The sequence below is a fragment of the Asparagus officinalis genome, chromosome 1, assembly GCF_001876935.1.
Source record: "Asparagus officinalis chromosome 1, Aspof.V1, whole genome shotgun sequence".
In the NCBI taxonomy this organism is placed as follows: Eukaryota; Viridiplantae; Streptophyta; class Magnoliopsida; order Asparagales; family Asparagaceae; genus Asparagus; species Asparagus officinalis.
Genome location: NC_033794.1, coordinates 113,316,316 through 113,329,706, shown reverse-complemented (window position 1 = coordinate 113,329,706; position 13,391 = coordinate 113,316,316). Strand labels below are relative to the sequence as shown.

General features: G+C 35.6%; 1 protein-coding gene across 1 annotated transcript; it reads left to right on the top strand.

The window, feature by feature from the left end:
* Positions 7-12,135, top strand: LOC109829039 (DNA-directed RNA polymerase V subunit 5A-like). The gene is made up of 4 exons (XM_020396088.1): positions 7-169; positions 3,659-3,835; positions 6,150-6,263; positions 11,810-12,135. Exons 1-4 carry the CDS (start codon positions 29-31, stop codon positions 11,933-11,935), a joined length of 558 nt encoding a protein of 185 aa, XP_020251677.1. The 5' UTR covers positions 7-28; the 3' UTR covers positions 11,936-12,135.

Below are 13,391 nucleotides of genomic sequence, written 5' to 3'. Positions count from 1 at the left end.
CTACCTCGCTCGCCGCACCGTCCTCGAGATGCTCTGGGACCGAGGATACGCCATCTCCCGATCCGACATCGACCAAACCCTAGCTGACTTCAGGTCCTCTTTTGGAGAAAACCCTGAGCTCGCTAAGATCAAGATCGAAGCGGTTCTTCTTCGTGATCCCTCCAAAAGGGTAACTTTTCTGGTCTTTCTTACCCTTTTTGGTTTGATCGTGTGAAATGCTGCTTGAAATTGATAGGTGCTGGGTTGGTTTTGAGGAGTTCGATTTTTCAATGGGGGTTCAGGGGTTTAGTTTATGCATGATTTCAATTTAATAGGAAAACTTCTACATAGTTGATGATGATGAGGTGCTGCTTGAAATTGAGTTGTGATTAATATGGTGGAAATTGAGTTGTGATTAATATGGTGGACTAGGGTTTTTTGGGCAAAAATAAGGAATGTTATTGCTGATGATAGAGATGAACTTCCCATAAATAGTGAATAATTCAAAGCGCTTTGATCTATCCTAAAATGTTTTCGTTTTTTGGGCAAAAATAAGGAATGCTATCTCTGATGATAGAAATGAACTCCCCATAAACAATGAATAATTCAAAGCGCTTTGATCTATCCAAATAGGTTTTCTTTTTGGTGAAATGCTGCTTGAAATGAAGTAGCTATTTGAATAGCTTCAAGAGGGCTTCGATCTTTTTAATGGGGGTTTGCGGTTTTAGTTTATGCATGGTTCGGAAAACTTCTTTACTGCTGGTGTGATGCATTAATTTTTTATGGACATATGGTTTGTTTGGGAACTCCTTCTTAAGCAGGTTAACATCCACTAACCTAGTTAAGGAGTCAAATTGTGTTTGGCAAAAATGGTAGCTGGCTTGTCAAACTCATGGCCTAGGGCCCTTCGCTGAACCAACAATAGGGGGCAGATTGGCATGTGAGCCGAGCTTCACTAGGTGTGATAGAAAAAGGTTACAGGTGGATTGTCTTTTGGAGAGCTTTGCGGTCCGAGCTCGTCATATGTTTTCCCAGATCTCAAGTAGGTCAGACAGGTTGTCGGATGATGTGTTGCCTGCTGGCCACATCAGCTGAGCGCCCAAACACATGCCATTCTTTGCTTGAGTTTCTTTATATATTATATTTTTTGTGTAACAACACCCATGGTAAACTTCACTTCTAAAAGCTAGCGATTAGAGGGAGGGAGCATATGATATTGTCAAGTTATTTGCTCCCAATCAATACCTGCTCGACTCTTCTTTGTGATCTATCCCAAAGGGCAAATTTTGTTTTGTTTTACCATTTCTTTTGGTGTGATGTGATGAAATACTGGTTGACAGTAAGTAGTTGTTGAGAATCTTGAGATTAAGTAGTAGTTGTGATGGTTGACAGAGGGTTTCGATGTTTTCTTGGAGATTTAGGGTTTTAATTAATGCATGGCCCTAATTGAATCGGGTAACTTTGCATTTTTTGTAGGATTTCTTTGATTATAAGACAGACTATCAAAGACCTAGGGGATTCACTCCTGCAAGTTAGGTGGTAATAGGGAATTCAAATCTCTAATGAAACAACAGCTGACTTTCATTTAGTACTTAGCATGAGAAATGCCATGTTGGTCACCGCATTTACATGTTGAGTTTGGTGATACCGTTAAAACCCTAAACCACAATTGACTCCACATTTTGATGTGGATATGGTTGAAAGAGGGCTTAGGGTTTTTAATGGCAAAACTTCTTTGCAATAGGCAATGATGCATTATATTCTTGGGTTTCTTTGTTTATGTTGAAAATGTTGCATGAAATTGCGGGTAGTGCCATTTTATTTTATTTTATTTCTTATTTTTCGTTTTTCGTGGCTAAGAAGATTGTAGTCCTTGAAAAATTGACTAGATATTGGAGAGGAGCTAGGAGAGTTTTAATTGTATGTTAGGGATTTAGGGTTTTGATTTATAGGTAAACCCATTAATTGGAAAAACTTGAAAATGATGACATAACATTGATCATGATACTATTAACAATGTGTCAGCAGTAAGTATTTCACTACCAAGAATCATTCATTTATCATGACGGTTAGTTTAAGGAGAATGACAATAATAGCATTGCTGGATAACTAAGTCAAAAGTAAATCTAGGTTGCATTTGGCAACAAGAGATAGGGAGTGAGAGTTATTAATTTTTGGTAGATGAATGGTATCAAGAACTAGTAATGAAGCTTTATTGGCTGTTTGGATAAAGATAGAGCTATTAAGACTAATTTCTAAGTATAGTATATTGGGGTTAGTAATAAATACTGAGGAATTATGTTAGATAACATATCATAGATGTTCATACTTAATGCATCAGAGAATGGAGTTGTGAAGAAAATATGCTATCTTTATTATGTTTAAATCCCATAACTATTGAAGAAATTACTACTTACTAATATATAGTGTATAATGTTAGAACTACACCTACGTAGGTAACGCCAAGTTATGTCTTAACAGATTTTGTGTAAGTTTAACATAGCGTTAATGAAAATGGGGAGTGAAAATTTAAGTTGTTAGAAGTTTAGAGAGAAAGAAACTTATTGTCGACAAGCAACCAACGATAAAAGCAAAGTTGGGTTGTAATACAGCACACAGTACACATTCAAGGGAATGGTCGGAAACTAGAAGTTACAGAACTTTTGTGAAAGAATGCACGCTTAACTGAGCCCTAATTGTTTGGGTGTTTATATGAGCAGGTAATGGTTTGGGCCTCATTTGTGCCACAAATTCAGACTGATCTTTAACAAATAAATGTCCAAAATGATATTGTAATATTTCAACCAAATTTATAGACCAAATATGTTGTTCAATGTGCAGTGAAACTCCTAATATATCATTGGAATCATAGAATTTTGCTGCAAGCCTGCAAGACTAACAAAATATGTTGTTCGACTTGTCAGCCTGTAGGCCGATATTTTAAACAAGGATGGGTTGATATATAGAGAAAGTAGAGAATAATTTTTTCTTTTTTGCAAGGGTTATGTAGTAAGAATTATGTTTATATTTGGTGGCTTTGAGGGGTGGTATTAGGTGATTTTGTGGTATCTCCGCGTTCATGATTGCACTGACTTTAGGATGTTAAGTAAGAGTTAGCAACACTTATTTAACGTTTTGGAGAGCGTAATTCCGCCCCGCCGCGCACGCCCCCGCACCACCCAAAGGCACGCAACAAATAGCACCATGTAGGGCATAATCTATTAATACATAAAAAAATGAAGGGAATATTTATAGATAAATGTTAAGTTGTGGACTAACATGCTTCAAAATTAAAAAGAGTGCTTAAGAAATGAGTGTCTGAAATGGAAATGAAGATGAATTGATGACACAAATTTATTTGAATTATTCTTTAGAGGTTGTCACTCCTTCAATTTACATTTTTATAGTTTGAGAACTGTCATGCTACATACATTCTCAGCGCAAGCGGTAATTGAAGTTATAAACTACAACGTATTAGAAAAAATATTTTATTTTAGCAAGAGACAAGTGTTAATGTATTATATTGTGAAGCTAAAATATATTTTGAAGTTCTTTTGTTGCAAATTTAAGTAGTGTGGTGTGCGCGTATATTCTAATGGAAAGAACATAAAATGGTGTAGAACTCAATATTTGACAATCTTAACACATTACCTCTGATATAAATAATGTTTCTATTCAGATTCTTGTGGTCTTTTGTGGGGCGGCTCCAGTCAAACTGACGACTGCGAGGGATCTCTCCACACAGTATAGCAAAGAAAATTGGAGCCGGATGATTCTCGTCTTGCAGAGCAATATGACATCCCAAACTCGAGAAAAAATGAAGCTGCTTTTCCCATTCAAAGTTGAAAGTTTTCACGTGAGTTCTCTTGACAATTCTGTTGTTCTTGCGATTCCAGACTTTTTTTGAGTAAGGTTGAATGAGATCTGTGTTGTTAGATTGAGTAGTTGATGGGGATTTGTTTTTCAAGGTCATAAATTTCCTTGTGACTCTTTATATTGCAGATTATAGAAACACTTGTTAGTTTACAGTTTCCACTTACATTGAATAATTGCATTGCAATACATTTTTCAAGATCGTAAATTATCCTTCAGTGACTCTTACATTTTGCAGGAAATTGAAAGTCTTTAGTTCTCTCTCAGAAGTTCTCTGTTCTGTGAGAGAACTTCTGAGAGTTTACACATATTTTTAGCACTTGAATTTTATTACCTAACAGATCAAACTTCTTGTATCTGTATAATTATGATATTCATAGGATCTATATTAGAGGCCAGCTGGTGATAAGTGCTGTTTCTTATGGGTGATTCTTCTCCCTCATCACCTGTGAGGTTTGCTGGTGACCCACATTTTTCTTGAGTGGTGCTTTGTCATCCTTGTTACCAGGTGCTGCCTAGACGTAGCTAATTTGTATGCTAAAACATCCATCGTCTTTGCACCTGTTGTATTGTAAAGAAAGCAACTGAAGGTGAGCTGGAGAAGCAGAAGAGCCATAGGAAGCTTGATCAGAGATAAGAAAGTAAATAGGTTTTGTTGAGATGTGTTTTTGGAAAGAGTTCATTTACAACAAACTTTCTTCTCACTATTTAGATCTTTAAATAAATTCTCAATAGATGGCCTCAACCTGCAGCCCTGCAGGGGCATATTAGGGGCATATTAGAGTATAACATTGTAACCCTCAATCCTAACCTAAACTCTGAAATTGTGGTGAGGGTTGACGGTTATAATTTATAGTCTAACATGCCTCTGCAGGTTGAGGGTCTTTTCAGGGTCGGACATCTGAACTCATGAAGGAATTTTTTTTTAATCTGCTTTAGAAATTTCTGGCCAGCAAAATTCAAACCTGGATTGTTTTGATATCATCTTAAAGAACCTAGCCACTCACCAAAACTCCAAACTTGTGTTAAATGTTGAGGGTTATAATTTCACACACGCACGTGCGAGCGCACATCCACCTCACTACCAATCAAGTTTATGCTTGGTACTAAGCTTATAAGCTTTTTAGGACAAGTAGTGTGATTCTAATGATTACCATGTCTATCTACTGAGTAAGTTGGGTTTGGTTGGTTTATCCCATGTTGATTGCTTCTATGGGCACCATCATATCTGTGTACCCATCCAAATAAAATATTCAGCTATAAGAACAAAAATATTGTTTACCTCTGGTATAAGATTATATCATATGGAACTTTTGGGGCATAAGATTGCATATGTGTGCAAGCTTGCATATGTGAGGAAAATCAAACAATACAAGTTATGGATATAACCATATAGTGTTCTATTCTTTTAGCTATATGGATATCATATGGATATCATATGGAACTATAGTGTTCTATTCTTTTAGCTATAACCATATAGAGAAGGCCTTTATGCCAATTTTTTTTGGAGTAGGCTGCATTTATCCTGTTCTTCCATTCAGTTTTATTGAGGGCTCTCTTTTGCATTAAGTGACCACTATCATGTAATTTCAATTGTTTTTAATCATGTTCTAGTAGGCATACCTATAGGATATTGATGGCCATTATAGATATAATGGTATCACAATGCACTTCCTACTGGAGATTACTTGGAAGTATGTAGACTCACCTCCTGTGATTAGTTGGTTCCTTACCTTTGTGTGCTCAAGCTAATTACGTTTGGACTTCAATCATGAGTAATATTGTTTATCATATTATCAATTAATTTACCTTGATGGAGTTTCTATATCATGAACTGCGCTTTTTTAGTTTTACCTTAACCAGGAGAGTAGCACCCCTTCATAAAGGGTTCACATTAGTTTAACACTGTGCCCAAAGAACAAGGTCAATCTGTATGGAGTTTCTCAATGTTGGATTTGTGCTTCATTGCTGAACCTATTTCGACGGAAAATTTATATGAAAAGGCTTAGATGGTGATCGTGATGGAAGTTTATTTTCAGTGATACATCCCCATAAACGACTGAAAGTCTGATCCACTCTATCATATCGTGCTGAAGTTCCTTCAGTTCCTTCAGACAAAGCCTAGAGCAAAATTCTATTTGGTGTTTCTCTTTATTTGTATCTATTCTCTAATACTTTAAACAGAATGATGGTCATTTGCATTTTATATGTAAGACTTCTTTAACATCTTGGTACATTTTGGAACTTTAGCATGTTATATTTTTTGTGACTAATTCAGCCGTTGTACGTGTTTTCAGGTTTCTGAGCTATTAATAAACATAACAAAGCATGCCTTGATGCCAAATCATGAACCATTGTCAGAAGAAGAAAAGCAAAAGCTTTTGAAGAAGTACAGTATAGAGGAAACTCAGGTATTTTTACAATTGCTAGTTGGTTCATGAAAAGGTTGACCTACTGTTTTGTCCATTTGCTATGTCATAACAGATTTCATATGATCCATTTAGTCATTTAGTGGTTGATGGCATAACAGGCCACATGAGGATGAGTTCTTCAGGCTCTACGCTGTCATAATTACTTGTTGTATTTCCATCTAATCTGAATACTTTCAAGCTGCTAAATCATGCGTATTGTATGGAGTTCAACAAATTCCCAGGGCAATGGATATGAATACACCTTATTATCACTGTAGTAGAATGAGCTTTATTTTTATGTCATGCCTTTGATGTTCTCATATATTATATATCATATTGAATCTTCTATGCACTGGCAAAAAATTGAAGTCCTGACGTTAACCCAGAGAATCTGAATCTGCATTGCCTCATCTGTTTCTTGGCAGTTGGTCTACTTACGGTAAATAAGTGAGAATTGAAGCATTCCATCATAAATCAGGAAACTGCAAGAGCTGTGTCATTTTACTAGGGGAAAAGTTGTTTGGATATTGGAGCTTGATTCTTGGTAACTTCATGTAGTCTGATAAAGTTAAGTTCTATCCATTGGTTTAAGGATTACTTACATTCCAGTACCCTGTGGTATGGTGTAACTACACGAGTGATCCTAGAGTTTACGAATCTCCACGAATAACCCTGAGTTTAATGACTGGCATGAAATTGTTAACAAAGCTTAACATTACATGTGAAAAGACAGAAATGCCCTTTCTCAACGATATATTTGGTCATCATTTTGGCAAGATTTAACACAAGAGGTTGCTAATGTTGTATGTGAGGACCACTCCAATTGCTGAACAAAAGAAACAAATTGCTTTTAGATATTAGTCCCTCAAAAGGCTCAAATCTTCAATAATTCCATATTAGTCCCTCAAAATTTTGAAATTGCTCATTAGTCCCTCATATCCTAAGGGGTCTCACAGTTTGGTCTCACAATGACCAAAATGCCCCTCATTTATATTTCCCCTCCCAAAACCCGTCTTGTTTGGAAAAAGGATTATTTGCACTTTGGTACCCTAAAGTTTACAACTTTTTCTAATTTTAATATCCTAAAATATTTTTGACACTTTGATACCCTAAATTTTTGAAGTTTTTTTTTCTGACTTTTTGGTACAAAAAAGTTTACACCTTCTCACTTGCATACCCTAAATTTTTGTTTTTGGCTACTGGTCTAAAGTTTCAGTATCAAAGTTAAAAAAGTGTAAACTTTGAGGTAACAAATTTGAAAAGCGTAAAAACATTGGGATATGAAAGCTAATGTGTAAAATTTGGGGTATCAAAGTGTTGGAAAAAAATTGTGGGGTATCAAAGTGTCCAAAGAACTTTGGGTTATCAAAAAGTTAAAAGGGAACTTTAGAGTGCCACATTGCAAATAACCCTTAAATAAATATTAGTTAGGGTACTTTTGGTCATTGAGGAGCGAAATTGCAAGACCCTTTAGGATTTGAGAGGCTTATGAGCAATTTCAAATATCGAGGGACGAATATGGAATTACTAAAGGTTTAAAGGATTTGAGGGACTTTTGCCTAGCTTTATATTGGATGATGCCATGACTCAATTGTCATTGCAAGCTTACAGCTTCCTATCGAATGGAAAGCGCTAAACTGTTAAATTATTCACATAAATTTTAGAATAATATGCTAGCATTGCACTTATAGCATATATGCCAAGATTTGCACTTTAATTTACTATGTTCAGCATTGCTTTCCTCCCACAGTTGCAATATGTACATGAAATTATGGACTGGAAAACATTCTTGAGGGTATAACATTGCTTTCCTCACAAGTGAAATGGATATATGAAAACACGGGCTGGAAATCTTTATGTCAACATCAAAAAAAGAAAAGGAAAAAAAGAAAGAAAAATAGTGTAAATTTTCCATCAGGTTTATCTGCGTAGATACATAGACTCCAGGGTCACGGTTGTAATACATCATATCGGAGCCGGAGGATATATGAATAAAAAAGGGTATTTTAGGAATTCCAATATTGTGTTAGTTGAGATGTCAGGAAAAAAACAAATGGTTTTAAGTGACCGTTAGATTTTGGGCAACGGTGACTACAAGTTAGCAACCTCAGGGTTATTCGTGTAGATACAAAGATCCCACAATCAGCTATGTAGTTCCATCACACCACATGGTATTGGAATGTGATTAATCCTTGTTTTAAATATCCTTGGCATGGTTGACATTTCAGCCGATGTATCATGTTATAAGGATTATTGCAAAACGATATGGTCTTAATATCATTTACCACTTCTAGCAATTATAACGTAATTCTCCTGATATATCAAGTGATATATCAGTGACATTTAGTCTCAGAAAAACATCTGAAATGTTCCAATATCGATTTGAGTTTTTATTTGTTTTAAAAGGTTAATTTGGATTTTTGGTTCAATTGAGGTTTAATCCAAACAAATAGCCGCTTATGTATATAACTGGAAATTAGAATTAGGGTGCAATTGAGACCAAATTCTTTTACAAAAGAAACCACTTTTCTCCAAAACTCCATCCTTTGGTGCATCAAGTAAGAATATCTGTCATAATCTGTATGCACATTATCTGATATAATACCCTAATATTTTTTAAATATCTTCGATATATCCCGGATATTTGCCATCCAATATGGAAATTTTCCATCCAACACGTCTTTGACATCCGACATTTAGAACACTTGTTTTATCATGATTAGGTGGTTTGTATCCTATTCCAACCAAGAAATTTAGGGGTTATAGGATTGAATTGCTTGATTTCTTTGTCTTAGATCTTCTATTATTGTAAACCAAGGTTGAGTGTTAAACGAGTTAGATTTGAGGATAAGGCCTTGAAACAGGAGGCTAGAGTTGAAAACTTGCAGGCATAGGTTTTCTTGGTTAACAAAGAAATCTAGTACTTCCTGCAATAGTTATGTTTGATCTTCTATGTCATCTTTAGTTCAGGAGAAAAAAAATCCCAACAAGTGGTATCAGAATGATGTTCAAGTTTTTAGGGGTCCTCGATGGTGCGTGGGTTGATAACGAGAAAGATCCACATGCTTGGAGAGCTTCAAGTTCGACTTTGATGCGACTGAAGAATCTCATGCAAGGCAAAACTGTGGTGACAATTCATGTAGTGCGTGTGGTGGTTCCTATGGAAAAAATGAATGCTGAACAATATGTGGAGATGTGAAGGTTACAATGTGAAGAATGCGGTGGCAAGGACAGTCAAGCGAACAATCATCGGTGTGAGTCGCAGCAGCTACAAAGTCCAAAGGATAAGTCACACGGGCAGAAAAGCTTTGGTGGTGGTAGCCATGAGAGTGGGTAAAGAACGTTGGTGGTAAGTTGGCTGCCAATGGCGGTGAGTGCGAGAGCTTCTTGCTCACATGAAGCACACCGGAAAAAAGAGAAAAGGAAAGAGGCTATCACCATCGGAGGTTGGCCACTATAGCTGCGCTTGGTAAGGATTAGCGGCGTTGCACTAGCCAGGCCGTAGAAAGCTGCAAGCATGAGGGCTTCTCGCGGAGGTGATCATGGTTCTTTTGGTGAGTGCGTGAAACCAAAGAGATCAGAGGGATACGTGAACCGTTTAGGTTTTTGACTCGTGTGATTTGTTTGAGGAGGATTTAAGACTTAAATTATTTCTTAAACTCATACGGACAAGATTTTTTTCTCAGCATATTGGAGAATCTTAGAGTGCGTGAAACCAAAGAGATCAGAGGGATATGTGAACCGTTTAGGCTTTTGACTCGTGTGATTTGTTTGAGGAGGATTTAAGACTTCAATTATTTCTTAAACTCATCATACGGACAAGATTTGTTTCTCAGCATATTGGAGAATCTTAGAGTGCGTGAAACCAAAGAGATCAGAGGGATATGTGAACCATTTAGGTTTTTGACTCGTGTGATTTGTTTGAGGAGGATTTAAGACTTAAATTATTTCTTAAACTCATCATATGGACAAGATTTGTTTCTCAGCATATTGGAGAATCTTAATTGGATTTTGATGATCTAAGAGTTGAGTCTATAAGGTTTTTGAGTGCACAGAGGCGATGAAAGATTCTGATTTTGCGCAGCAATATCTGATTGGTCAAAAATTGCAAAAGCAAGTCTGCTTGCAGACACAACAAATCTAGCGAAGGATTAGAGTTAGATCTAACAGTTAAGCCTTGAAACAGGACGCTAGGGTTGAAGGTGTAGATTTTCTTGGTTAATAAAGAAATCTGGTTCCTTCCCAATATCTTATGTGTTTAAAGTCTCTCCCCCTTTTAGTTTGGGGGGGAAATTCCAACAAAAAGAACAAGCAGTGAGTCCTGGACATGTTATTCTTTTTGGCAGTGAACTGTAACAGGGAATAGGAAGTTCCAATTGAACTAGAAAGTTTTTTTTTATGTTTCAGTTCTACTAGGTCTGTCAAAAGTTTCCACTCTTACCAGATTTTTAGCTTTAAGCGGAATTTTAGTAGATCAGACCTTACCGAATTCTCTTTTTGTCATAATAGGATGGGGAGTCACTATTTACACTTTGCTTGACTTCTCGTTAAGAACTGACATTTTTATAGTTAGAGAAAATTACACAGGCAACCTGGAGATAACAGGTGTAATTACATTCAACAATCATAGGGTTTCCCGTGTGGATACATAGATTTCAGGGTCACTTGTGTAATTACACAATACCTCTGCGTACCAGAATTTGATTAATCCTAACAGATACACAGAGATGTAGTCAAAATTGTTTGTCGTAGCTTATCTTTTAGAACATGGATCGCAGACAATGTAGTGAATAAATCTTTTGGTATTGTCCATTGTGATATATTGTTATGCTGATACTGTCTACTTGGACAAGGTAATGTATGCATGGATTCATTGGAACTAAACCTGAATAGAAATTAATTTGGTGAAGATGATTACATCGTTCTATATAAAAATTTGTTTTCACGGTTTCACCTATTAAACTAGTAGCTGAGATGAGGTGTCATTACCAATATTGCTTGCATTCATAATCTGTTGTCTTAACTGCTGGAAGTGTACTTAGGTATATAGGGGACATTGTGACATTTAGTAGGTAAACTTGCAAATCTATGCTTATATATGTTCGTCTTAGCCAATTGGTAAATAATTAAAATTTAACTGATTATGATGTTTTGTTCAATAATTACATAATTGATAATGATGTTTTGTTCATACAAATTTGATATCATTTTTTCATAAAAAGCATTGGCGTTTCATGGATGATTGTAATCCACAAATTGCTTCAAAATTCCTTTAGTTTGATATCATTTTTCATAAAAAGCATTGGCTGATGTTTCATGGATGATTGTAATCCACAAATTGCTTCAAAATTCCTTTAAACTTTCTGGATACTACTTGTTTTTGCTGTTGGGGCTTAGCCTCTTTTTTTTTTGGTAATTTATCATATACCATTTTATAGTCAATATGCTAATATTTCTCTGATAATTTATCATATTTGATCACCTAAAGATCTCAATGTCTTTCCTCACTCTTTCTTTTTACTGTTGACTTTTGGCTTTTTTTTCAGCTTCCACGAATGCTGGAGAGCGATGCAGTTGCCAAGTACTATGGATATGAGAAAGGAACGATTTTGAAGATAACCTATGGAGGTGAGCTTACGAAAAACCACGTCACTTATCGCTGTGTTGTGTAAGCGTAATGTTTGCTCTTGACAAACTTCTCATAGTCAACACATGTTAATGCTTTTTGTATCATGTAAATTATCCTTTGTTCTTATGTTTTTAGGGGATGCTACTTAACTTCGGTTACTCTGGTAACCTTCTGGAATTCTAACAATGTGCTATTATTTAGTGTTGTATTCTCAACAAAATTTCTTACGTTTTCTGTTCCTCATATTGTATATTTGTATATTTATCTTTGTTCTTTAACTTAATATGAAAGTTTAGTGGGTTTACGTTATGAGATGGGGAAAAGGATTGTAAGGTACGTACAAGCTCAAAATTTATTACTACCACAAATGAAGTGCTCAATTTTAGTACATATATTGTTGCTGTGTATCTGGATTTGGATCCTCATAGGTGTGAAAATGCAGTAGAGAACTCACTTTCTTGACTATAATCGTCATTGTTTAATGTATGGTTGTGATTTATTTCAAATCTAGTAGTTACCTTCTCTCTTAATATGTATTCACTTGCACTTTTCACCGAAGACTAATTAAAGCCGTCCACATCGTGTAAACTCAAACTACTTCAACAAAAGGCACAATATGGCATGAAAAATAGTGAAAGCTCCATCCATTTATGAAGGAGGATCATGTGGAAGTTTGTCATTGCTCCCTTCAGTCTCTTGCCCTCTTAATCAAGGTGAAAGCTCGAGGAAAAGGAGCTAGATTTTGACATATTGTAGAGGACTATGCTCATCAATTTGGTGAAGAAAAAATAAATAAGAAATTGACATTTTGGGCAATGGAAGCTATAATTGGAGAGATCAAAGGAGACTTGTGTCTTCCTAGTGCTCAAGGAAAGGTCACCAATCAGTTTAGAAACAGGAAATCAATATGCACAAGTCATCAAAGCATTCAAGGAGAAAGATGATTCCTCCAATCATCAGGTGGATTTGGAGGGGGGGCATTAGCCAACTGCTCATTTTAACTTAAAAAAAAAAAGAGATATACTATGGGCATTTTAACATTTGAATGTGGCAGTAAACCAGCAAATAATAAGATTTAGGTGCTAAATATACAAATATGATAATTTTAGGGGTGTATAGATAAAAAACCGTTTTTATTAGTTTACAATTTATAGTGATGTAAGCCATGCACTGAGTTCTTTAAACAATTTCACATATTTTCTGTTCATTGAATTAATTATTTTGGGACAGAAAGATAAAAAAAATTTCGTCTAAAATATTAATCTGATCAATTATAAGATGCAAAATTCCTTTAAAATTTGAACAAAATGTTACTAGTTTTTCAATTTTGTCTAAAAACTCCATCGGGCATTGTGGCGAGTTAGAAAAAATACAGCTCATCTATAGTGTTTTTCTTTTTCCTACTCGTAGTCTTGTTATGAAAAAAAAAGGGATTGAGGGGTCTATATGCAATTCTCCTTTCATATTTTGCTCAAAAATTGACTCTAGCGATCGGAAAG

Coding starts and splice junctions, on each gene's coding strand:
- LOC109829039 (XM_020396088.1), top strand. CDS start 29: ATGCTCTGGGACCGAGGATACGCCATCTCCCGATCCGACATCGACCAA. Junction 170..3,658: donor TTCGTGATCCCTCCAAAAGG/GTAACTTTTCTG, acceptor GTTTCTATTCAG/ATTCTTGTGGTCTTTTGTGG. Junction 6,264..11,809: donor ACAGTATAGAGGAAACTCAG/GTATTTTTACAA, acceptor CTTTTTTTTCAG/CTTCCACGAATGCTGGAGAG.